Source organism: Erinaceus europaeus, chromosome 19 (genome assembly GCF_950295315.1).
Source record: "Erinaceus europaeus chromosome 19, mEriEur2.1, whole genome shotgun sequence".
Taxonomy (NCBI): Eukaryota; Metazoa; Chordata; class Mammalia; order Eulipotyphla; family Erinaceidae; genus Erinaceus; species Erinaceus europaeus.
This window is the reverse complement of record NC_080180.1, coordinates 54,964,419-54,990,152: the sequence shown is the minus strand read 5'-3', so window position 1 is coordinate 54,990,152 and position 25,734 is coordinate 54,964,419. Positions and strand designations below refer to the sequence as shown.

Below are 25,734 nucleotides of genomic sequence, written 5' to 3'. Positions count from 1 at the left end.
CTTTATTCCAGGGCCACACATGTAACCCAAGGGCCTGGAGCGCTCCTGCAGTGTCACCGAGGCAACCATCACACTGGAGGGGCTGCACAGAGAGGGACCTACCAGCCCAGCTGCCAGCTGCCAGCTGCCAGCTGCCAGCTCCCAGCTCCCAGCTCCCAGCTCCCAGCTCCCAGCTCCCAGCTCCCAACTCCCAGCTCCCAGCTCCTAGATCGTAGCTCATGGCCAGTGGCAAAGCTACCAGACAGAATTCTCTCATTCTGAAATCACCACCAGTGAGCCGTGGCCATTTGGGCCACTACAGGAGGTTCTGCAAACCTGTCTACTTGTGTAGTAAACCCTAAAACTACTCTAAAAATATAGCCAGTTAGTGACTGAGGGGAGTAGGACTCCATCTCTGGTACCGTGTGTGATGGGGTGGTTCTCTGACTCCTCTCTTGTGAAATATACATACATGTATGTGAAAGTTGTATGAAATACACCTGAAAAAGTAGGGCTGGGATGTACCTGAGTGGCAGGCAGAACACAGGCCTTACATGTATGAGGTCATGGGTATGACACACACACACACACACACACACACACACACACACACACCCCAATAAAGCCACTGGGTATTTATTTAGCCTTAGTACTCCTGTTGAGTGGTTATGGACAACATTCTAGGTTTTTCAACTTTTCAGTTTGCTGCTTGTAGAGTTTTGTGTTGACAGTCTGTCACAGCTTGTGCTGAGACAGGAGCCTTCATAAGCACGCAGAGGCAGTGAGCCACTTCTCAGAGCTGTGGAGCAGAGGCAGGATGGTTTTAGACAAATGGCTGCTTGGACACAAATCAAGACTTCTGTTTGATTTATGCTGACTGTGCAAATTGGTAAAAGGCAAAAGATTTATGCGATCTGAAGAGAAACCAGAGTATCAACTTGGTAAAATGGTTTGACAGCCCTGTACTGTAATGCTGTATTGTGAAACAGAGATGGGGTGATGGTGTCATCTTTACATACTGTAGGAGTCTTGAATGTGTGACCTGGGAGGAGGCATATTGATGGAGTGCTGGATTTGCAAATTTGAGGTCTTGAGTTTGGTCCCTAGCATCACATATGTTGGAGTACTGCCTGGTCTCTCTTTCTTGTACTTTCTCATCTATCTCATAGAGTAATTATAATGTATATGTATATATGTGTAATTTTTTTGAAGTACTGAATGAGACAAAAGGAAGACATCACATCACATCACATCACATCACATCACATCACATCACATCACATCACATCACATCACATCACATCACATCACATCACATCACATCACATCACATCACATGCTTGCACGGCCCATCAGGGAACCATTAGTTTGTTTTAGAAGTAGTTTAAAGTAAGGTTACCATGGGCTGGGCAGTGGTGCACTCTGCTGAGCACACACATTAGTTACCATGTGTAAGGACCAATGGGGAGCCAGGGCCTTGAACCGGGATCCTTGTGTGGGCCCTTGTGCTTGGTATGTGTGTGCTGCAAGGGTGGGAACTTCATGAGCTGTGAAGCCAGGCAGCAGGTGGCCTTTTGCTTTCTGCCTGCCCTTCCCCTCTCAGTTTCTCTCTTATCTAATAAAATAAATGTAAAAAAAAAAGAGCGAGGATTCCTGCTGTTGTTTACCTTTGAGTAACACTGGGGCTCAGTGATGCCAGCCCTACGCACTAGGCATTGGGCACTGGGCATGCAGCTTATGTCACCGCAGACCCTGAGAGATGCTATTTGTCAGCCTGAGCCTTTCAGTTGGGCAAGTTCTGACCTGATTGAGCAGAAAAAAGGGGGAGAGTGCATTAAAGGAGATGTGCAGCAGTCAGACCTGAGGAAGAAGAGGGTGGAGGAGGAAGGAAACATTTCTCCACCACCAACCCTGCATTAGAGAGCACGAGAAGGCTGAGGCCACCTAGAGAGGGTGCGACGGGGCCCTGCGGGCTGTGCCTGCTCGCAGGGTGAGTAAGAAGAACCCTGAAGCTACACCCAGTGTGTGTGGGGGGGTGGGGGTGGGGGTGGGGGTGTAGGAAATGGCTGGAAAACCTTCACTTAAAACAAGGGCCTGGGGTCAGGGAGAGTTCACCAGTTGAGCATGCCTTGCTGTGCAAGGCCTAGATCCCCAGCACCATGGGATGGGGAAGCCCTGGTGTAGTTTTTTTTTTTTTTTTTTAAACAATTTCTAAAAAATGTTTTATTTATAAAATGGGAAATATTGACAAGACCATAGGATAAGAGGGGTACAATTCCCACCACCAGAACTCTGTATCCCATCCTCTCCTCTGATAGCTTTCCTGTTCTTTATCCCTCGGAGAGTATGGACTCAGGGTCATGGGGTACAGAAGGTGGGAGGTCTGGCTTCTGTAGTTGCTTCTCTGCTGAACATGGGCGTTGACAGGCCAATCCATACTGACAGCCTGTCTCTCTCTCTTTCCCTAGTGGGGCAGGGCTCTGCGGAAGTGGGGCTCCAGGACACATTGATGCAGAGGTTACTTAGGCTCTTGTGCTGAATATGGGCCCCAGATCAAACCGATGGGGTCTGCAGTTAACAATATTTACATACTTTCCCCATATTTGGGAGCTACTCTCTTCCCTGATCCAGCTTTCTAGTCCTTTTTCCAACTATGAAACCATCTCTCCAGACAATACCTTGGGCCCACCTGCATGTTAGATGTCAGACTCAGGCAAAAACTAGTAAAGTCATGGGCCCCTTGGAATATACCTAAAATAGACCTACTAGCTTTTTCCAAAATGGAGGCCCCAAATCTTTATCTGTAATATTCTTGCCTTTAGGTTTGTGATTAGTCACCAAGTTGTTCTGCTTTCTATCTTACCTCTTTTGCAGCCACCAGGTTCTTGATGCTATCATGATGCCAACCTGACTTCCCTGGGCAGACGACCCCTCCCTCCACTGTGGTGTAGTGTTTTGCCTCTCTCTTTCTCCCACCATTGTTTATCTCAGAGAAATAAAAGAATGCAGTAATGGGGGCCAGCAAGGTTGCTCAGCAGTGTCATTTGGCTGCAGGATCTTGGGTTCATTCCTGTTGCTCAAAAGACAAAAACAAACAAACAAACAAACAAACAAACCAAAAACCCACTCGAAGTAATGATTATTGAACCTCTCTTTCTAGGCCTTTCGGCAGCCCAGCGGAAGTTTGCTCACTCGCTCAGAGACTTCAAATTCGAGTTTATTGGGGACGCGGAGACAGATGATGAGCGCTGCATAGGTAGGTGTGTGGGAGGTTGCACTTGGCACTGCTTTCCTTTGCACTGGTGTGGAGTAACCACCTCTTTCTGTCTGCAGATGCCTCTCTCCGAGAGTTCTCCAACTTCCTGAAGAACTTGGAAGAGCAGAGAGAAATTATGGTGAGTCTAGGATGTCCAGTAGCAAGTCCAGCTATAATCTGGGTGAATTGGGGTACAGGAGCTGGTTCTGGGAGAAGATTTGACTGACTTCTCTGGAGGAGTTCTTCCCAGCATTGGGAGCAAGCTGGGGATGAGGTGGCAGGCTTAACTTCTAGTTCAGCCCAGTTTCAACTAAGCAGTCGACAGATTTCTAGTTCCACAATCATACTGACCATTGTGAGATTGTTGTGTAAGCTGCTGGACTTTTAGGCCAAGTGCCTCTCTCCTTATTAGAGGATTGGATGATACCAGTGTCTTCTAGACGGGAAAGCTGACATCAAGGGCAGGCAGGGGCCGTCAGAGCTAGCTTGTACTGCTTGGGTTTCTAGACTGGGGCGGGGGGGGGGGGGGGGGAGAGGCCCGGATGGCTTCCAAAACCCACTTAGCCTTGCGATTCATGATCATCAGTGCAATGATAACAGCTGTCCTCCACTGGGTGCTGTGCTGAGTGTACTGACTGAGCCACCCGTCTTATCTGACACGCTCAGCAATGTTAAATGCATGGAAAGACCTCTCTCAAAAACTTCTGTTACAGCTTGTGACTGATAGTTCTGCATGCAAGAGAGACTTGGTAGGCTTGAGGGGGTCAGGAGATAGCTTACTATTAGAGCAAACAGCAGCCCTAGATTCACATTACCCAGCACTGCATAAAAATAAAATAAAAATTAGAATTGACACTAGCTGGTCTCATGTACTATACTGTCTATACTTTTTTTTTTTTGGCTTCCAGGGTTATCTCTGGGGCTCAGTGCCTGCACTATGAATCCACTGCTCCTGTGGCCATTTTTTCCTACTTTTTTTTTTTTTTTTGGATAGGGCAGAGAGAAGTTGATAAGGAATGGGAACATCATAGAGAGGGAGAGAGAAAGATAGACACCTGCAGACCTGCTTCACCACTTGTGAAGTGACCCCTTGCAGATGGGCAGCCAGGGGCTCAAACCGGCATTCTTGTGTGGTTCCTAGGGCTTGGTACTATTGAAGCTTCCCTGCTGCAGGTGGGAACGGGGAGTTGAACCTGGGTCCTTGTGCATGGTAGTGTGTGTATTTTATTGCATATGCCATCACCTGGCCCCAAACTATTATTTTCTGCATTCTGGGGAGTGAATTAAAACTTTGAGTGCTGACGTGGGCTCCGATGTGGTGGTGCCGATTCAGAAGGTCGGTTGGCCTTTAGCTTGTGTGAGGGGCTGGTCTCATCTCTGCACCTGAGATTATCTCATCTCTGCATTCTGAGAGATAGTCTGTCATCTCCCTGTGTGGCAGCCCAAAGATAGAGGAACTAGTTAGTGCTGGTCACAGCCAGACACTCCTGCTCCCCATCATCATAACCCACAGCTTTCTAGATGTTTCTTTTTCATTTTCATTTTATTTTATTATTATTATTTTTAAACTAGAGCACTGCTCAGCTTTGGTTTATGGTGGTGCAGGGGGATTGAACCTGGCATTTCAAAGCCTTAGGCATGAGAATCTCTGATAACCATTATGCTGTCTTCTGCTCACCTCTAGATGTTTCTGTATGGAACTCTGCTTGGTAGCTGGCAGAGAGTTCTGGCTCCTATTAGTAGATAGGCAATGAGGGATGAAATAAGAGTGGACACTGACTTTGACTTAAACGTAACAGAGACACATGGCCTCTAAGAGCACTGATAGAAACTGTGCTGGACCACAAGTACTGTGGTAGGCATATCTAACGTGGTACCTGGGGTTGAACTGAACACTTCATGTTTGCCAGGTACTGCCAAGCATCCTCCCCAGTTTGCCTTTTTTGCTCTGTATACTTCAAAAGGGAGAAGAGAGCTGGCACGGGAAATAACTCAGCTGGTAGAGTGCAGGGCTTGTGAGGCGAGGCTCTCACTTTCATCCCTGGTACTGCAAAGTGAATATGTGTCCTGACCTTTTCTATTCCTCCCTCCCTCTCCCCTCCCCTGTCTCCTATAAAATAAGCAAATCATTTATAAAGAAAGAGGAGGAGAAAGCAGCGCCATTCCCCTCACCCCGGTACTATCCCTGGTGCCCCTGTGTGCTGCCGGGGGTCAGTCAGACCTAGAGCCTTGCACATGGTATGGCTCATACCCTGCTATAGGTAAGTTTTCTACTGAGACACCGGTAATTTATAAAGACTGCAAATGCTGTAAGGAATAATTGGAGGTACTGTGGCTAGTTTTCCTGGCACCCACTGATACAGTCAGCCATTCCTTATGTTCGGTAGCATTCAGCTGTTCAGGGAGGTCTGAGTGTGATGGAAATAGTGCTGTGATGTCACCTTCCTGCCAGGCGTGGATGTGTGGGTGGCAGTGAGACTGTCTGCTTTTTGTTTCTGTTGATAACATTGTCGGTTTCTGAACCCTCTTGGAGATCTAGTTGTACTCTCCGTGGGTCCAGGCTTTCAGAGGAAATGTATTAGAGTTTGATCATCTCCTCTGTTCTAGTTATGTCTAGAATCTGAGCATACAGAGTTAGTAATCAAAGCCAAGTCACTGCCCACGTGGAGGTGACATTCTGGAGAAGGGAGGTGGGCTTATGTAATGCATTGTCAGGGGCCCTGTAGGATGAAGTCAAGAGGTGGGCACGGGACTCCGGGTGTATTTGTAGCAGGCAAAGACTTCCTGGCCAGTGGGGAAGGCAGTCACAGGCAGAGCAGTGTTGGAATTTGGCTCTGCTGAAGTACTGCTGACCACTGCCTGCTCTGTGTTCTGTTCCTTGAGATGCACCGTGGGTTGAGAGACTAGAATGTGGTCTTAGCCCTGGGCTGTCTGGTGCAGATAGAGTGGCTCTGCTGATGCATTCTGTGGCTGCGAGGAAGGGTGAGAGGGTGTTTGTTTCAGGGAGGACAGGGAAGATAAGGTTGGGCTCCCAGTGCCCATGCAGGCCAGCAGGATACAGTTTGTATAAGACCCTGAGCCCTGAAAGGGCTGGATTTTGCAGTAAATTCCAGCCTGCGGGGGTGGGGGTTGGGAGGGGACTGCAGTGTCTGGACTCACTACTAATCTCCCATGTTAGCTGAGCAGCCCCCCCTCTGCAAGCAGGGGAACAGCTTGACCCACCATTGAATTTACAGTCTGTCTATTTATGTGTTGTGTCTGGGGCTTCATCGCTGTGAGTCAACTTTTTCAGATAGGGAGAAACAGGAATGAGCGGGAGAGATAACAGAGCATCAAGGTTTCAGTGCGAGCCCCACTTGAACCTACTTCACATACATGATAAAGCAGGTGCACTAGCCACCTGTCTTTCTGGCCCTGCCTAATAATTTTTTACTTACTTACGCACTTAATTAATTAATTTATTTTTCCTATATTGCCATCAGGGTTGTTGCTAGGGCTTGGTCCCATCACTATGAATCTACTGCTCCCGGCAGCTATCCCCCACCCCCTTTTTTTCTTTCTATTTTTTATTTGATAGGACAGAGAAATTGAGAGGGGAGGGGGAAATAGAAAGGCAGAAACTTGCAGCAAAACTTTCCCCACTCATGAAGTGTCTCATCTGCAGGTGGGGAGTAGGGGCTTGAATATGATATTGTGTATGTGTCACAGCCTGGCCCCCTATTTACTAATTTTATAGATTTTAATCACTGTGGTCTGGGAGGTGGTGCAGTGGATAAGGCATTGCACTCACTCTCAAGCATGTGGTCCCGAGTTCAGTCCCTGGCAGCACATGTACTACCAGAGTGATGTCTGGTTCTTTCCCTATCTCCTCCTATATTTCTCATTAATAAATAAAATATTTCTAAAAACCATCCTATTATTAAAGAAAGATCTAATCATTTATCAATGAGAGAAAGGGGGCAGGATATGCTAGAGCTTACTTAGAGTTTGGCACTTGTACCATGTGATACTGAGTCAAACTCTAGTCCTTACTCTTTTTTTTTTTTTTTTTTTAATATTTATTCCCTTTTGTTGTCCTTGTTTTTTTTTTTTTATTGTTGTAGTTATATTGTTGTTGTTACTGATGTCATAGTTGCTGGATAGGACAGAGAGAAATGGAGAGGGGGGAGAGAAAGATAGCTTTCCTGCCTGTGAAGCGACTCCCCTGCAGGTGGGGAGCCAGGGGTTCAAACCTGGATCCTTGCCAGTTTTGGGCTTTGCACCACTTGCGTTTAACCCGCTGTGCTACCGCCTGACTCCCTCAAGTCCTTATTCTTTTAAGTCCAGTGCTCTAGCCAGTGTCTGCTTCCTGAGATGCAGCATTTAATGCTTTAAACAAACAAACGAACAAACAAACACAAAAACCCTTGAATTTGGAAAGTTCAGCAGTAGCACACAGGACTTGAATGTGAGAAGACTCAGGTTCGGATTCCCAGCACTTTCCAGAGCCAGAGTGGAGCTGTGCTCTCTAAGACTTGTTCATGCTTTGGATAACAGCCCTTGTCATAACTGTGACTATCTGTTCATTGTCTTTAGAGACATGTCTGTTCAGACTCTTTCTTATTTGTAATGGGGTGCTTGTTTTTGAAGAGCTGGAAATTTGTCTGTGTGATCTGAGGACTGACTTTGCATTCAGAGAGAGAGAAAGAGACAGACAGACAGAACCATAGCTTCCTTCGGTATTACCCAGATGGTGCTGATTCTCAAATCTGGGCTGTGTTCATGGCAAGGCCGATGCCCTGCCTCTTTGCCCTCTCTCTCAGACCCTGGAACTCACTTTTGTTATTAAGGTGCATGAGTTATTTATATATTTTGGATACTAAGCCCTTGTTTCATTTTTGATTTGCAAATCTCTTTCCTCATCTGGTAGGATGGTTTTTTGCTTTGGTAATACTTAAACTTTTGCATAGGAAAAGATGCCTATCTTGGAGGGTCCAGTGTGGCTCTACAGAGTATTGGTACAAAGTGAATTAAAATGTATTATGTGGGTTAACAAAGATAGGCTGGGTTTTTTGTTTGTTTCATTTTGTTTTTTGATTTTTGGCAGGAAAGAGTTATGGAGGAAGTATTTGAATAGAGCTTGTGGGACAGAGTCTCAGGAAAGGGCCTTGTAGTCTCACAAGCCTGGACCCCCACCCTCAGCAGTCACAGCAGATAAGGGGGCCTTTCAGCAGCTAAAATAGTTGCTATGCATTCTCTGAACTTGTAGAAACTTCCATGTTACTTAAAGCTTTCAAAGGAGCAGGATGTTAAAAGCCACAGATTAAAAAGGAATGTAAAGTGGCAGCTGTCAAAGAAATTTAGAAATGCTCTAGGGGGTCGGGCGGTGGCGCAGCGGGTTGAGCACACGTGGCGCAAAGCCCAAGGACCGGCATAGGGATCCCCAGGCTCCTCACCTGCAGGGGAGTCGCTTCACACGCGGTAGGGCAATTCTGCAGTTGTTTATCTTTCTCTCCCCTCTTTGTCTTCCCCTCCTCTCTCGATTTCTCTCTGTCCTATCCAACAATGAACAACATCAACGGCAACAATAATGACCACAACAAGGCTACAACAACAAGGGCAACGAAAAGGGGAAAAAATGGCCTCCAGGAGCAGTGGATTCATGGTGCAGGCACAGAGCCCCAGCAATAACCCTGGAGGCCAAAAACAAAACAAAACACCCTAAAACTGGTTCCATATATTAAGTTTTAGGTGACCACTTAGTAATAGAGGTTAGTATTTCCCCAGTTCCTAAACAATGGCAGAGCATAATAGTCAATTATTCTCAGTTAATTCCCAAATTCAAATGTATTTTCTAAAGTTTTCTGGGCTGGAGAAGAAGCTCAATGGTAGAGTGATGTTAATTAGATGCAGGAGGACACCCCCCCACACACACACACCTTGATTTTGGGTCCAGGCACATAGAAAAATGAGACAGAAACAAAGAGAACCCCATAAATGGTGGAGACATACTCTGGCCTTATGCTCTCTCAATTAAAAGAAACATCGTCTATTATCTAAATAGATGTTAAAATAGGACTTTGGGCTCAAAGGAAGTCATCTTTCTGCAAGCTGAAGGGTTAGTACCAGTTTTCTCTTATTTTCTTATTTTTAATGAGGGACAAATACAGATAGAGACACCAAAACACTGTTTATCTCTGGATTATGATGGTGCCAGGGGTTGAACCTGGGACCTTGGAGCCTCAGGCAGGAAAGTCTTCTGCCTAACCATTATGCTATCTCCACTGCCTTTCTTTTGTTAGTTTTGAGCCATCAGGTATGTTTACATGTTCACGAGCCTGCTATGTATACCTCCCTGGCTTGGTTTATATAGTTCAGCAAATGCTGTTATGCATCTGCTCCATATTTGGTATTGTTCAACGTACTCCTGGGCCAAAGGTATAGTTCCTGCCCTAGAGTAGGTAGCTGTTTATTTGGCACGGGCTTTGCCCACAAGTTTGTGAGGGCAGAGTGATTGAGGAAGGCATCTTAGGGTCACCACTCCTGAATGGTGCTCACCAGGCCTGGGAAGGAGCCACTGATGTCTGGTTTCCTTCTTGCTGGGAAACCTGGCTAAATTGGAGAAGGGACAAGAAAATTTGCATACACCCCTGTTGGGGATCAGTCTAGTAGCAGATGACAGTGAATTGTTGGGGGCTGTGGGGAGTGGAGTGAGAAGGCCAGTCTGGGAATTCAGAATGCTTTCTTCCTCGGCAGGAAAGTCCAGTTTGCATGAATGGTGAATGTGCCTCCTTTTGTTCCCTCTTTTTTCTTTCAACCCAGAAGGTAATTTTCAGGTGAGCATTTTCTTCTGATGGAATTGTGAAACTTGACTGAAAGTGCAGGCCTGGAGAAGGGGAGCTGGGGACAGTGGGTGACCAGAGCTGCTGGGCCTGCTTCTCAGCATATGTGCCCACGAAGTATCCTGTTTCCCAGCCAGAATTCCGGAGATGTTCTCCCTGGCAGGGCAGGACATGGCGTACTTCTCTACAGCAGGCAGCTGCCCAAGAATTTCAGGACTTTTAAAATAGTGCTGGAGTGTCTCTGATGTTCTTTTAAAAGCCCACTTCTCCACACGTGCCCTTTGATGGGATCACGCAGCCCTGCCTTTCCTCTCAAGATGATGACTGCTCAGCTTCTGTGGGTTCAGGCCTACCAGGGACACAGCATGAGGCCTGACTAAGCTCCAGAAAAGGAAGTACCAGAAAGAGGAGGTGAAGCTTGCCTCTCCCTGGCCCAGGGACTGGGGACCCAGCAAACATGCTGAGAGACCTCTTGCTCTCCAGCTGCATTCCCTCTCCCCAGGGGAGCAAGATGACTTGGTGCCTAGAGATTCCTGAGCCTGTATATATTCCCACCACAATCTCACTCTTGTGAAAGCAGCAGGTCAGGGAATTCTGGCTGGGTGATTTGCCTTGAGCCTTTGCCCCAGAAGTCGTAGGTTTTCATTCATTCTTGGAGAGATAGATACTGAGAGGAGAGACACTACAATACCACTTCAACATCCGTGAGTGCTGTTGATGGTGTTCATGTGCTGAGCTATCTTCAAGTCTGAGTGATTTCCATATCTGTTTGGTATGGGGCATTTGATAGTCATTTTTGTTCCAAGATTACTGCTAACATTTTTTTTTCTTTCAGCAGTACTTCATTATATCCCTAAGATAATTGATGTTGGTTAAAATGAACTAAACCTCCATTCCCACTTGGGAAAAATGGCCATGACATTATTTTTATTTAAAACAAAACAAAACAAAAATTTTGGTGGTGTTTTGGCTGTTTCTTCGTTCTTTAGAGAGAGAGAGAGAGAGAGAGACCACAACACCAGAGTACCACTCCTGTTGGATATGCCCACGTGGTGCTGGGAGTTGAACATAGGCTGCATACATGGCAAGGCATGCACCCTACCCACTGAACTATCTTCCTCTCCCCCCGATGTTCTTCTTTAGCCATGCAAAATCATGTTTTTCAAAGTTTGATCTCTGGACCAGTAGCCTCAACTTCCCTGGGAAATGTGCTCTGCTGAGAAATGCAATATCAAGGGCCTATCCTGCACCCACTGACCCGAACTATGGGCCAGGAACCCTCCTTTCCATTGGGGTCAGCCTCCCAGTCAGCAGCGAGCTTGCTGTAGTCACAGACACTGGCTGTATTGGCAGGCACATTGAGCTGAGGGAAAAATCCAGTTTATTTGCAAAACCATTTCTCAGTTCAGAAGTTGTCTGTGATGTAACTTTGCAGAATTTCTCTCCTTGGAAGTGACCTTAGCAGCTGGACTTTTCTCTTCCTCCTTCTCTGCTATAAATTGTGTTGTGCTTTCTTGTAAACCCACACCACCCACTTAGTCAGCTGTGAAGTGATGGGGCAGGCACCTTCCAGGGTGGGTTTTTGCTCTTCTCGGAGCCCACAGAGATCAGGGCCAGGACGTCCTCAGATCTCAGCTCCGCAGGCCGTGGTGTCTCAGGTCCTGGGTGAAGACGCCTCGTTCCTGGCCTCCTGCATGCCCGGTGTCCTCGCCAGTGGTGACTCACCATCATCTGTAGCCACATGGCCCGTCACCAGCAGATGCTACTTCCTCATTGACACTTGTGTTCCCTAAACTTCATCTCCTTGGGTGGTTCTGCTGATTCTGAGGAATCATTATTAACTGGAACTCCTCACCCACTCCACAATACGAGGAAGGGCACCAGGATGCCAGCTGCCTACTCATTTCATTATCTCACCCCGAGGCAGTGCTGGCAGTGGGTTCTAGTGAGCTCAGTCCTCAGACTTCATGGGGAAGAGGATTCTGATTCTGACTGAGGTCCTCAGAGGAAGGAAGGGCCTTAGCTCCTAAAGCATGGAGCTGAGGGAGACTTTAGGGAAGCTAACATAATATCTTTCCACTAAAAAATGGGATGTGGGAGTCAGCCGCATAGTTTGAGTACACGACTTGCTGTCTGGTCCCGGTTCCACATCCAGCACTGCGTGGAAGCTCCGTGGGCAATGGAGCCATCCATTGGCGTCTTTTTCTCTGAGTATATAGAATTAAAAATTGGATCACATAGCCAGTGCTGCATGGGCCCAAGGCTCTGACATTTCCCTACAGGTGCTACATTAAAAAATTAGCAAAATTATCTGGCCCAAGAGCCAGTGTAATGGCCAGAGTACTGAATTTAGGAGCATGAGGTCCCGAGTTTGACCCCTGCTGTTGCCTATGCCAGGGGTCCCTTTCACCCTCTCTCCTTCCATCCCTCCCTCCCCCCTAATAAATAAATAAAATCTTTAACATTAAAAAGGGGAAAACTGGAGCTCAGTGAAGTAGAATGAATTGATTTTATAGAAGAATGTTCTCTCTCATCATTAAGTACATTGATCTTAAACATTTTTTGAAGAACCTACCATTGAGACCTGGTTAGGTTAAAGTATCAGGACTAAGGGCAGGGGAGGGAGAGAGGATGTGTGTGTGTGCTTGTGCACTAATCATCGGAGAATATCTTGGACACCACAAGTGGAGCACTGGGTTAAGCTCACATAGAGCTAAGTTCAAGGATTGGTGTAAAAGAATCCTGGTCCGAGCCCCTGGGTGCCCACCTGTAGGGGGTGTCGTTGCTTCACAAGTGGTGAAGCATGTCTTTCTCTCTCCCTCTCTATCTTCCCCATCTCTCTCAATTTCTCTCTGTCCTATCCAACAATAGCAACAACAGTAACAATAACAAAACAACAACAACAACAACAACAAAATGGAAAAAGTGGCTTCCAGGAGCAGTGGATTTATGGTGCAGGCACCAAGCCCCAGCGATAACCCTGGAGGCAAAAACAAAAACAAAAACAAAAACCACCGCCATTGGTAATATTCTTGAAGGCCCCTGAGGGAAACATGCAGGAGCGTGCCAAGTGATGGTTGCTGAGATGAACAGTGACCCTGAGCAGAGGAGTTGAACTCTGAGGAAGCCTTAGATAAAGCTTGGTTATGTCTTACTTGCTTTTCCCCCTTGCTGGAGCCAGGGGTGCATTATAAAAATGTATTGCACATGCCAAGAGCTCGCTCAGTAAAAGGTCCTAAGTGTAAAGATACAAAACCAGGACTTCAGTAGCAACATTTTTTGCCCATAACAGTGTATAGGGCCGGTACATTGCATGGTGTGCAGTGCTCAAGTGGTGGAGGTGGTGGTGAGAGGGCCTGGCAGACAGTGCTTGGAGCTCAGGTTGGGGGACGTAGACTTGAAGCAGTGTTGTTTCTTCTCCTGCTGCTGGGCCAGTAACCTGCCCCTCATCTCTGTCCCTGGATTTGTACAAAGCCTGGCCAGGCCTGCCCCCAGCAGGTGACCAGCACAGCTGCTAAGGGAGGCCCCTTCCTGTGAGGGTCTCTGTAGGCCAGCCCAGCTTCCCCTAAAAAGGCCTCCATTGCAAGGGCCTCCCTCCCTCCCTATCTCTACTCACTCACACCTTTGCCACTCTTACATTTCTTGTATTTCTGATCCCATCTTACTGTCTACTTTCCTTCCTCCCTCCCTCCCTTCCTTCCTTCCTTCCTTCCTTCCTTCCTTCCTTCCTTCCTTCCTTCCTTCCTTCCTTCCTTCCATGATTTTTTAGGGGTAGTGAAATAGCTTACATGGATAGTGCTGCTTACATACATGTGTGTGACCTAGGTTTGGACCTGCTCAGAGAAGGAAGCTTTGGTGCTGTAGATTCTTCTTCTCCCTCTCTCAGTCTCTATCTTTAACTTTTTCTTTTTTGATGCCTCCAGGGTTATTATTGGGTCCCGGTGCCTGCACTATGAATCCACTGGTCCTGCAGGCTATTTTTTTTTCATTTTGTTGACCTTGTTGTTTATTGTTGTTATTGCTGTCGTCGTTGGATAGGACAGAGAGGAGGGGAAGACAGAGGGGGAGAGAAAGACACCTACAGACCTGCTTCACCACCTGTGAAGCGACCCTCCCAGCAGATGGGGAGCCGGGGGCTTTGTGCCACGTGCGCTTAACCCGATGCACTACCACCCACCCCCTCCCTCCCTTTTTAAAGAGAGTCGAGACCACTGCTCTGTCCTGCGGTGCTAGGAATGGAATGCAGGGCCCCACCTGTACAAGGCTTGCGGTCTACTCCGCCTCTAAACCATTCCCCTGGCTTCTCCTGACTGCTTCTTAGAGAACCCGGACTAATAAAAACTGTGTGAACCCAAGATAATGTGCACAGAACTGTGTAGGGACCTACACAGTTGACTAGAAGCAGAGAGTGTCATATGTAAATTGTGTTAGCTAAGTGCACTTGGGAGCCCCACGCCACAGAGTTTCTGAGTACCTGGGGTACAGAGTTGGGGAAACATTGATCCAGGATGGGGTACTCAGTTGCTGGTTACATGACTGGAAGCCTTATTCGCAGCTGACCAGACTCACACCCCACTTTTCTTTCGTGACCCCTTTAGTAACCAAGCTTCATGAGAGACTGGAGACTGGTCTCTGTCATCAGTCAGAGGAAGGTGTGTGCTCTTCTAGACCAGAAGTTATCTCACCTGGGAGAACACCTGTCTTCCTTGTTTATGGTCTTGTGTTCAAGCCCCTGCACCATATGTGACCATGGTTGACATGGGAGGAACTCCATGGATGGTGGTGTGATGTGGTGGTATTTCTCTCTCTTCTCTCTGCCCCACTTTCTCTAAATGAAAAATGAAGAAATTATACTGGGAGAGACATGACAGTGTTTTTCAAGGCCCCGAGTTCATTCCATAGTGCTGGATGAAATAAAGAAAGTAAAACCAGAAACCCCCACCTGTTCTTTCCTGAACAAAACTCTCTTTCTCTTGTATTTTCTCCCCCAGCAGCCTTTTGCCTTATTCATTTCCCTCAACTTCAGGATGTGACACTGAGTTATGGCATTTATACCAGAAATTAGTTTTCTGTTCCTTAAAGTTTGAAATCAGGGCCAGGGAGAGATAACATGATGGTTCTCCAAAAAGACTTTCATGTCCGCAGCTCCAAAGTCCCAGATTCATTCCACAGAACCATCACAAGCCATAGCTAAGCAGTGCTCTGGTAAAAATAAGTAAAATAACTTACTTTTAAAAATGTAGCAGGGCCTGGTGGTTGCACCCTTGGTGAAGTACACATATTTTAGTGCACAAGGGCCTAGGTTCAGATCCCTGGCCCCCACCTGCAGAGGAGGGAAAGCTTCACGACTGGTGAAGCAGTGCTATGGATGTCTCTCTGTTTCTTTCCCTTTCTGTCTTCTCCTCCCCTTTGAATTTATCTATATCTAATAAATAAGAAAAATATACAGAAAAGAATTCTAAAAAAAAAGTTTAAAACCAAGATTCAAAATCTCCCACGACACTATAGCTTTTTGAAAGGCTTATCATTACTCTCTCTAGGAGGTCGTGCTCCTTCTCATAATGTTCTGCCCAAGTATTTATTTTGCTTCAAAAAATAGAGGCTGGGTCCTTAACATCCTTCATGCACAGAAGGAAAAAAAAAAAAAGCTCAAGTGTGTGCATATCCTTATTAGGCCAACTCACTCTGCTTTCTTGTGGTTGTTGAAGATTTTCAACGATTTCTAGTCCCGTCTTGTCTTTGACCTCTCCTGGGCTGACTTTCATTTAGTCAGAGAAGGAGACACACGGACACCACAGCTCTGGAGCTTCCCCCCAGTGCTGTAATACTTGCATGTGGAGCTGGGGCTCAACACTGGGCCATGTGCTGCATGACCTGCTCGCTGAGATCTAGCTTTGGCTCCCTTCTTCCTACATTTATATATTTTCTCACTTTGTCTTGATGGCATCTGGCTTAAGTCATATGAGTAAATTTGCTCTTGTCTTCAGTGAATGAAAGTCCTTCACAGTTGATGAAAATCTCTCCTTTCAGCCCACCCCCTCAACAAAGCCCTAAGATGTTTATTTGTAGAATTTTCAGCTTGTATGATATACCGACCAATGTTTGTGAGCACGTCATGACCATGCATTTGGAAATTAAGTCAGAGACTGGGAATTGTCAGAACTTCAACTCAGATCTTCTTGTCCACGTTCAAGGCATTCACAGTTCAGGACCGCAAAGCTGATGGGCAGCTTTTACTGGTGGCATTTCTTTCTGGAACAGTTTGCATGGAAGTGAGAGTGTGGTAATGGAGCTGGTGAGTTTGGAATAGAGCCGTTTCCACTGAGAGTCCCCAGGCTGTTAGCTTCCTGTGATTGAGGGAACCCAGACCTGCTTGTGGCTGCTGTGCGTCTCATAGGAGAGGAGGTTGGGGCTGTGTCAAGCTGAAGCTTACAGATTCCTCAGAGTTGTATTAATCAAAATAGTGCAAAATGGGCTGGCTTTCTAAGGAGATCCTAAGGATTCTTTTATTGAGCAAGTCCCCTGCCTCCTTTTCTCTTTGAACTATTTTTTGGGAAAAGAAACACCCCTTATGCTCAGATTAATATGACACTCCTTTGGCAGCATTTCAAGGAAGATTAAGGACTATGCTTTGCTGGATGGTTTCCTTGCTCTTTTTATGGAGAGTGGAATTGGAGAGCAGACCTTGTCTTCAGCTTAATGAGCTGGGAAGTCTTTGGAAGGTCATGGGAGAATACTCTGGATAGTCTCCTTTGCTCTCAAATTCTGCATTCCTCTGGGGTCAAGAGCACTTGGAATCCAGGCTCAGAATAATGAGGGCCATGAGGAGTGGACAGAATTCCTACTTTTCGTTAATCTCAGCTTGTCCTGATTAGTAGCGAATCATCAGAAGGGCAGGATTGAGTGCTTCACCACCTTCGTCCTTGTTGCTGTCGAAGTGATCAGAGGATGTAGTTTGTTTGTTTTTTTTTTTGCCTTTGCTGCCTTCTTGCTGAATCTGGCATTGTAGCACTAAGCCTCTTCCTCACTGGACCACTCTGGAATTTAGTCTCCCATTTCTGGGGAAATTGTAAGCCTATGTAGTGATTCCTTCTCATGGCCAAGTTTGATTCTGCCGGTCAGCTCCCTTGAGGTAGCTAATGTTGTCAGATTGTACTCATCCTCTCCTTTTTACACATCAGCTTTTCTTCCCTGTTTAGACAGTTGGGTTCTTTTACTTTATTTTTGGGGGCCTTGCACATGCACAGCTCCACAGCTATTATGCCAGAGTTTTCATCGCATCTTAAAAGATTTCAGGTGGTCATGGTGGGAGCATGTTTCTCCACCAGCCCTGGAGTTTCTGCAGTGCTGTTCTGTGTGGTCCCTCCTTGGCCACTGGGTACTGTTCTTAACACTTTCTTGGCCGTCTTTTGCCCCAGCTCCATGGCACCTAAGTAGCAAGTTGTCCAAGTGGGAGTGAGTACTGCCTAGTTGGAAATCTAGACATCTTGAGATGGTAGGTGTTTTTACTTCCCTCCCCTCCCCTCCCCTCCCCTCCCCTCCCCTCCCCTCCCCTCCCCTCCCCTCCCCTCCCCTCCCCTCCCCTTCCCTTCCCTTCCCTTCCCCTCTCGTTCCCCTCCCCTTCCCCCTCCCCTTCCCCCCTCCCCTCCCCCTTCCCCTCCCTTCCCTTTTCCCCTCCCCTCCCTTTCCCCTTCCCCTCCCTTTCCCCTTCCCCTCCCCTTTCCCTCCCCCTCCCCTCCCCTTCTCCTCCTCCCCCCTCCCCTCCCCTTTTCCATCCCTTCCCACCCATTCCTTTCCCTTTTCTTTTTCTTTTTTTTTTTGGATTTAAAAAAAATTCTTTATTGAGGGATTAATGGTTTATAGTTGACAGTAAAATACAATAGTGTGTACATGCATAACATTTCCCAGTTTTCTACATAATAATAAAACCCCCACTAGGTCCTCCTCTGCCATCTCGTTCCAGGACATGAAACCCCCCCCCCCCCCCAGTCTTTTACTTTGGTGCAGTGCACCAACTCCAGTCCAAGCTCTGCTTTGTGTTTTCTCTTCTGACCTTGTTTTCAACTTCTGTCTATGAATGAGATCATCCCTTCTTCATCCTTTGTTTCTGACTTAGCTCACTTAACATGATACCTCGGAGCTCCGTCTAAGGTGGAGTGGAGAAGTCCCTTAGCAGAGACTGCCACTCCTGAAGGGCAGCTGGAGTGGACTTCCACCCGCGGCAAGCCCGGCCTTCCTGTAATGCGGTCTGGTGACCAACAAAGCCGTGCAGTTGCCTTTTAAATTTCAGGGGGAGAAGGGAGCAGCCACACCCAGAAGGGTTCTGTTGGCGGGTGTGACGGACCCTTAGTTGTTTGACGCCGGCCCTCTGGCTGCTGGTCCCTGAAGAAGGAGCTGTGTAGGGCCTGTGTTACACGGTCCTTGGCACTCTGCCTGCCTCCTCTTCCCTGCAGATGTTTCTGGAGAGCAGAGTGTTAATGAGCCAGACATGATTCAATGGTTGCATTGGCGGGACCAGCCAGAGCTGTTCAAGCTGTTGTTCATTTCACTTCTGGGTGGGGTAGAGGAAGTTAAGGAAATAGGGATCCAACCCCCACCCCCATGGAAACCTAACACTGTGTCATCTCTCTTGTTCTCTAGGCATTAAGTGTCACCGAAACCCTGATTAAGCCCTTGGAAAAATTCAGAAAAGAGCAGCTCGGAGCCGTCAAGGTTGGTGTCTCATCCGAATACACTTGTAAACAGAAAATGTTGCTGCTTTAGCCCACACGCTCCACACACTTGGCAGCTTCCAAGGAGATGTTGGCATCAACCATCTGCTGTTTTATGCTCTTAAGTATTTTTCCCCCATTGTGGGGTGGGGTATACCACTGGACAAGGCTGGTAAGCCCTTTCCTTTCTTCGGCTCCACCTTTCCAGGTAGAGTGTAAAGCACCCTTAGCCTCAGTCTGGGAAGGTAAAACTGATGGCTGGTGACGTCACTAACTCCAGGAGGGGCTGCTGGCTTATCCGGGCGCAGTTCCCTTCACTGTGGGAGATGTGCCCTGGGTACCAGGTACTCACCAGTGCCGTGATAGGTGCTAGGGGGTCACGGATGAGTGGCCCACAGACCCTGTACACCAGGATCTGGGAACCAGGATTTCTCCGAATGGTGCGGCAGTGACTTGTCTCACAGAACCTGGGCTAAGCCTAGGAACTTTCAAAGTGTGTGTGAGCTGAGCTTTGGGATCCCAGAGAGGTTATCTCCACCAGCCTTTCCTGAATTTTGTGCATGTTTTAGGGAGGGGAAAAAAAAACACAAAACAATATTTACATGGTATTGGCCATTTTTGACTTGGCCAAGGGGAGGAGAAGTTCAGTTTATTTATATCTTTCCAGTCACATGTCTGTGATTTTTTTTTCTTCTTAATAAATGATTAAAATCCTGTTACATATGTACTGTGACCTCCTCGGCACTACTACGCAGTTGTGTCCATGATAGGCCAGCTTTTTAGTTGTTGGCTGTAGAGTTAGTTCTCCTTTCAGTGGCTTGTAAGATTGAGACATGTCTGTCGGCATGTCGTTTTATGCACTTTCATGAAGAACTATATTTTAAGGGAGCTGAGTAGCTGCCACCACTCATGTTTCTTTCCTGGGGTCCCTGATGGAGTTAATGGAGCTGGGTTGTATTGGAGGCCTAGGCTTAGTTCCTCACTGGAAAACCGAAGACGGTGGGGATCTGAAGACTCTTATTTTGTAATGGCTCGATTCGATTTTCTCCAATCTTGTCGTTTCCTTAACTTGGTTGAAAGCTTGAACATCTTCTTGGTTGTCTTTGGACATTTCATAAGTAGATTCCAAGTGGAAACATTGTCCATTATTATTATTTTTTAAAATTTCAATTGAGTGATACTAAGTACATTTTCTGTGCATATGTGTGTGGTGCAGGGCCTCACTAGTAGTGTGCCACAGCCAGACTGCCTCCTGGCCCAGAACAGAAGGAGAGAAAAGTGAGAAACACTCCAGCACTGCACCACCAGGGGTGGAGTTCTCTTGATGATGTGCATGGTGCTGCCAGTTAGATACTGAGCTAGAACACAGCGACTTAACTAGGGCATATGCTCCCCAGGTGAGATATCTCCTGGCCTTGTATTGGTGCTATGTTGGCATTATTTTTTTATTTACTTATTTTTATTTTTTATTTTTAAAGATTTTTATTTATAAAAAGGAAAACTGACAAAACCATAAGATAAGAGGGGTACAACTCTACACAGTTCCCATCACCAGAACTTCGAATCCCATCTACTCTCTTGATAGCTTTCCTATTCTTTATCCCTGTGGGAGTATGGACCCAGAATTATGATGGGGTACAGAAGGTGGAAGGTCTGGCTTCTGTAATTGCTTCCCTGCTGAACATGGGCATTGGAAGGTTGATGCATACTCCCAGCCTGCATCTCTCTCTCTCTCTCTTCCCCCCCCCTCACTCCCTCCCCCCTCCCCTCCCTCTCTCCCTCCCTCTCTCCCTCCCACTCTCCCTCCCCCCACCCCCTCCCTCTCTCCCTCCCTCTCTCCCTCCCTCTCTCCCTCCCTCTCTCCCTCCCTCTCCTCCTCCCCCCTCCCCTCCCCCTCCCCTCCCCTCCCCCTCTCCCTCTCCCTCTCCCTCTCCCTCTCCCTCTCCCTCTCCCTCCCTCCCTTCCTCTCTCTAGTGGGGCAGGGCTCTGGGGAAGCAGGGCTCCAGGACACATTGGTGGGGTTGTCTGCCTAGGGAAGTCAAGTTGGCATCATGTTCGCATTTGGAACCTGGTGGCTGAAAAGAGAGTTAACATATAAAGCCAAACAAATTGTTGACTAATAATGAACCTAAAGGCTGGAATAGTTCAGATGAAGAGTTGGAGGAGTCTCCATTTTATAGATAGCTAGTAGGCATATTTTAGTTATATTCCAAAGGGCCCATGACTATACATGACTATATATAGTATACTGTACTATACTATATATAGTTTTTTTTCCCCCCTTTTCCTGGGCCTGATATCTGATATGCAGGTAGATCCAGGTTATTGTTTGGGGAGATGATGTCATGGCTGGAAAAAGGACCAGAAAGCTGGATTAGGGAAGATAGTAGCTCCCAAATATGGGAAAGGTGTATAAATATTGTTGACTATAAACCCCATCGATTTGATCTGATCCGGGGCCCATATTCAGCTTAGGAGCCTATGCGACCTCTGTATCCCTGTAGATCTGAGCTCACGTTCTGTGGTCATGAGTGGGAACGTTCCAAGCTGCCCCAATTTCAGGACCCATCTTCCTCAGGTGGAACATAGAGTATGTTATCCAGCCTCTCTTCGGAGGATGGAACATTCTCTACTGTTGTTGATCCACGTTGAGGACAAGGTCCTATGGGGGTCCACAAAGGGGTCTATTGAGTTGTTCCTGATAGAGATGACCGGTAACAATGGAGAGAGGGATTTGTTCGAGGTCTATGCCCACCAGGTCCCATGAGAAAGAGCATATGTTCACATGTATCCATATATTAGAGCAAAATATAGACCTGAAAGCAAAAGTGCACAGCAGTCTATAGTGAGTCAGTATATGCAGCAAGCAAGTAGAAAGACTGAAAAGACACTATAAAGTTCTTAATGAAATAATTTCCACTTAGGCCTAGATACCCTCCTCACCTACTTCCTATTATACTTCCCTCACTCACTCCAAAGCCAACCTTATCAAAGTAAGGACTGCAAAAGCTGAGTAAGGGCAAGAGACTGGCATACTTTAACGATGACTCTTTAGTCACTATCAGGCCACCCCATTATCTAGGGCCCTATTCAGGGAGTCCTGAGACTCCCAAACAGACATGTTGGCATTATTTAAATACTTCTAGTCTATGCCTTGAGTAGCTTCATGAGCAGTTTTTATTCTGAAGCTCAATTTCTGCAATTTGTCCTGTTTTGATTTCAAGTCTGCAATGGACTTGCTCCATATTCTTGTTCCTTAACGTATGTGAGTTGATTAAGTCATCTTCAAGACTGGTCATGGATCACAGGGAGATGCTTTTTTTTTATTGCTGGTAGATTGAATATTATTATATTATAATAAACGGCTGGGGAGATAGCACTGTGGTGACTCCCAGGATTACAGTGTAAGAGGGCCCAGGTCCCATCTCCAGCACACTACTATCCTGGGCTGTGCCCTGCTCTGGTAGAACAACAACGGTGATAAAAACTAGTAGAGAAAGATGCTTTTAAAAAAAGTTATATAGCATGTATAAACACTTACCTTTTATTAGATTGTATGTCTATAAGAATAAGCTATATTTCTTCTTTTCTAATTTTATTATTTTTTGCTTCCAGGGTTATTGCTGGGGCTCGGTGCCTGCACTACAAACTCACTGCTCCTGGGGCCATTTTTTCAGTTTTTTTGGATAGGACAGAGAGAAGTTGAGAGAGGAGAGCAAAATAGAAAGAGAAAGAGAGACACTTGCAGACCTGTTTGACTGCTTGTGAAGGATTCCTCCCTGCAGGTGGGGAACCGTTGGCTTGAACCGGGATCCATGAACGGGTCCTTTGTACTAAGTGCGCTTCGTTCAGTGCACCACCAACCTGGCCCCCTATTTCTTCTTTTTTAAATTCATTTTCTACCAGCTTAACTATCAAAAATACCTAATGAGTGTTTTTTTCTACCGAAAATCTACAGAAAGCCAGAAAATGACTTGTTGTCAGGATGCCTGATTATTTTCTGTATCCATGCTTCCCAAATCGCCAGTCATATCTTGAGCATATGTCCCTTTCCTTGGATCAGCCTCCTTACGTGGCTTACATCAAAGAACTTGATTCTCTGAAGTTACAGGTCTTTTAAGACTAGCAGATTTAATGCGGAGGTTAGGAAAACGGCCTTGCAGAGTTGTCCACAGGGCTTTCCAGATACAGCGCCATCACCTTTCTCTTCTCCTTTCCCCCACCTGCCTGTGATGTTCCTTGCTTTTCTCCCTGCCTTCCTCCTTCCCTCCTTTTTCTTTCCTCCTCCTCCCACTTCCACTCAGAGACAGAGACAGAGTTAAAGAGACCACAGCACCAAAGCTTCCTTCAACTCGAACCTGGGCCACACACATGGCAAGGCAGCACACTCTCTAAGGCAGCCAGTTACCAACCCCTGTTCTTTGCTTTTCTGCTGAAGCTCTTTGCACTGCCTTTACTCCCAGTTGCTCTGATCTTCAGAGTTCCAACCACTCCTTTCCACGTAGAGTTTCAGTGAAGCCCACACCACTGGCTGACTTTTGTGGACACTATTCTTGGCTCCTTTCCTTTGTGTTTGGATGTTGTTTTAGTTATGTCTGTTTGTTATGGGCTACGGGCTTTCTCTCTTGCCACCTCTTGGACGTCCCCATTTATTCCTTGATGTCTACACTGAGCTTTGTCAGTAGCCACTACTGAGGCAGTGCTAATTTATTATGATTATTATTTTATTTTTAAAAAAATATTTATTCCCTTTTGTTGCCCTTGTTTTATTGTTGTAGTTATTGAAGTCATCGTTGTTGGATAGGACAGAGAGAAATGGAGAGAGGAGGGGAAGACAGAGAGGAGGAGTGAAAGATAGACACCTGTAGACCTGCTTCACCGCTTGTGAAGCGACTCCCTTGCAGGTGGGGAGCCGGGGGCTCGAACCGGGATCCTTACACTGGTCCTTGTGCTTTGTGTCACATGCGCTTAACCCGCTGTACTCACCCGACTCCCTGATTCTTTTTACAGCCAGGGGGTAACTCTGAGGTTCTGTTTCTGCACAATTCCTTTGCTTCTGACAGATTCACACGCTCTTTTTTTAGGTGGTGGAGGGTATAGAGAGGGAGAGGAGAGACACTAACATTGCCTTACTGATTGTGAGGCTTTTCCTGCACAGCTGCTGTGTGTGAGGCATTGTTCCCACTTGGGTTGGGTGCAAAGCGGGGTAGGGAAGAGCTGGGAGCTCTCTAGTAATACCTAGCTCTTTCTCTTTATGTCTTAATATTTTATGTTGGGTTTGAAAATAAGCTTTTGCATTAAGACCACTTACTGCTTTTCTTAGATATTAATTGCTTCTTCTCCATCTGTTGCTTGCTTCTTAGTGTGTTTATTGTTTACGTTATAGCATTTCAATGCTTCTGCAGTCTCCCTCCCTTCCTTAGAAGGTCCTTCTCTGCTCCAAAGTCTTATGAAGATAGTCTCTCTTTTATGACTTCATTTCTTACCTGTGGCTCTTTGAACCAATCTTGTATTAATGTTGGTATGAGAGGTGGTTTTCTTTCTAATTCCAAGTAGTTAACCATTGATTGACTACTACTTTAAACCATGATTTCTGATGACATCTGTATATGTAATAAGCTTACACACACACACACACACACACACACAGTAAGCAGATATACACACACACATATATATACGTAGGTAGACTTTAGTGTTGAAGAGAAAGTGCCCCATTCTATCTTGAATGCTACTTGAACACTATCCCGTTTGCAATTCATGCCTCTTCAGCACAAAACAGTCACGGGAGCCACAAAGAAGCAGAATAGCTTTCTGTATTGGCAATCTTTGAGAACAAATGCAGGGAGAAATAATCGTCTGAGCCTTAAGATTCCAAAACAAAACAGAGCAGCGTTTGTACAACACCCCACCCCACCCTCAATGGCTGCATGTCTACTTGCACTGGTGGGCGTGCTGTTTCTTGACCGAGTCTTTCATCACTGTTGCTGGAGTGGACGGCACCATTTTCTCTGTACTGCTGTCCCCATGTGCACTCCCCCTCCCATCTCCCCTGTGCCCCAGAAGTGCTGAGTGCTGGGTGTTTTGACTGCTTCCTTTGTCTAGTCTGTAATTCAGATGGAATCAGATGGCTGTGTGTGTGTGTGTGTGTGTGTGTGTGTGTGTGTGTCCATGTCCCCGTCCGTCCGTAGTAATCAAATCAGTGTTAAGTACCAATCAACAGGGAGACTTAACACTTCTTACTGTGTTACTTTCTTTGTAGCAGCCTGTGGTCAGTGAAGTGACTTGTCTCATTCCTGTTGTGTTTGAACCTGAGAAACTGATGCCAGTGGTGCTTGGCCAGGGAGTCCTAGGAGGCCAGAAAACAGGGCTAGAACTTTGGTCTCAGACACTGTCCTTTGCAGCATCAACTTTTTAACATCTGGGAATTTGGGGGCTGGGTGGTGACAGAGGCTAGAGCAGACCCTTTACCATGAGGGAAGCCCTGAATTTGATTCCTGGCACCAAACAGGAATACCGGGGACAGCACAGGGAGAGCTTCATGGATGATGTATTATCTCTCCTCTCAGGATTCAGAATTGAAAAGAAAAAACTAGAAGGGATGAGAGAGGCCACTCATTGGCATTATGCATGCACGAGGTGCTTGGTTCAGTATTCTGGTGCCCCATGACAAAAACAGATTTTGAGTTCTTATATTTTTAATTTTTATGTGGCACAGGAGAGTGGACTCAGTGTGCACGATACCTCCTCAACCCAACTACTTTCTGAATGAGAGACAGAGACAGTAGGAGTGAGCAAAGCACTGGCCCATCATCTGCAGTAATTTATTTTCTTTGAGACACCAGGGAGTGAACCAAGAGACTTGCACATACTTGATACTGCCGAGTAGCCTCTGCAGCCCAGTAAAAAAAATAATAAGCTTAGACGGAGACACCCTTGGTTTGATCAAGGGAGAGGCAGCGTAGCA

General features: G+C 46.5%; 1 protein-coding gene across 2 annotated transcripts in view; it reads left to right on the top strand.

Annotated features, from left to right (window-relative positions):
• Positions 1–25,734, top strand: part of ARHGAP10 (Rho GTPase activating protein 10) — a 264,608-nt gene that overhangs the window by 70,576 nt on the left and 168,298 nt on the right. For both annotated transcript variants that reach the window (XM_060178991.1, XM_060178990.1), the window contains exons 2-4: positions 3,140–3,235; positions 3,313–3,374; positions 18,697–18,768. In XM_060178991.1, the coding sequence (XP_060034974.1) occupies positions 3,140–3,235; positions 3,313–3,374; positions 18,697–18,768 (230 nt within the window). The remainder of the gene's footprint in view (positions 1–3,139; positions 3,236–3,312; positions 3,375–18,696; positions 18,769–25,734) is intronic.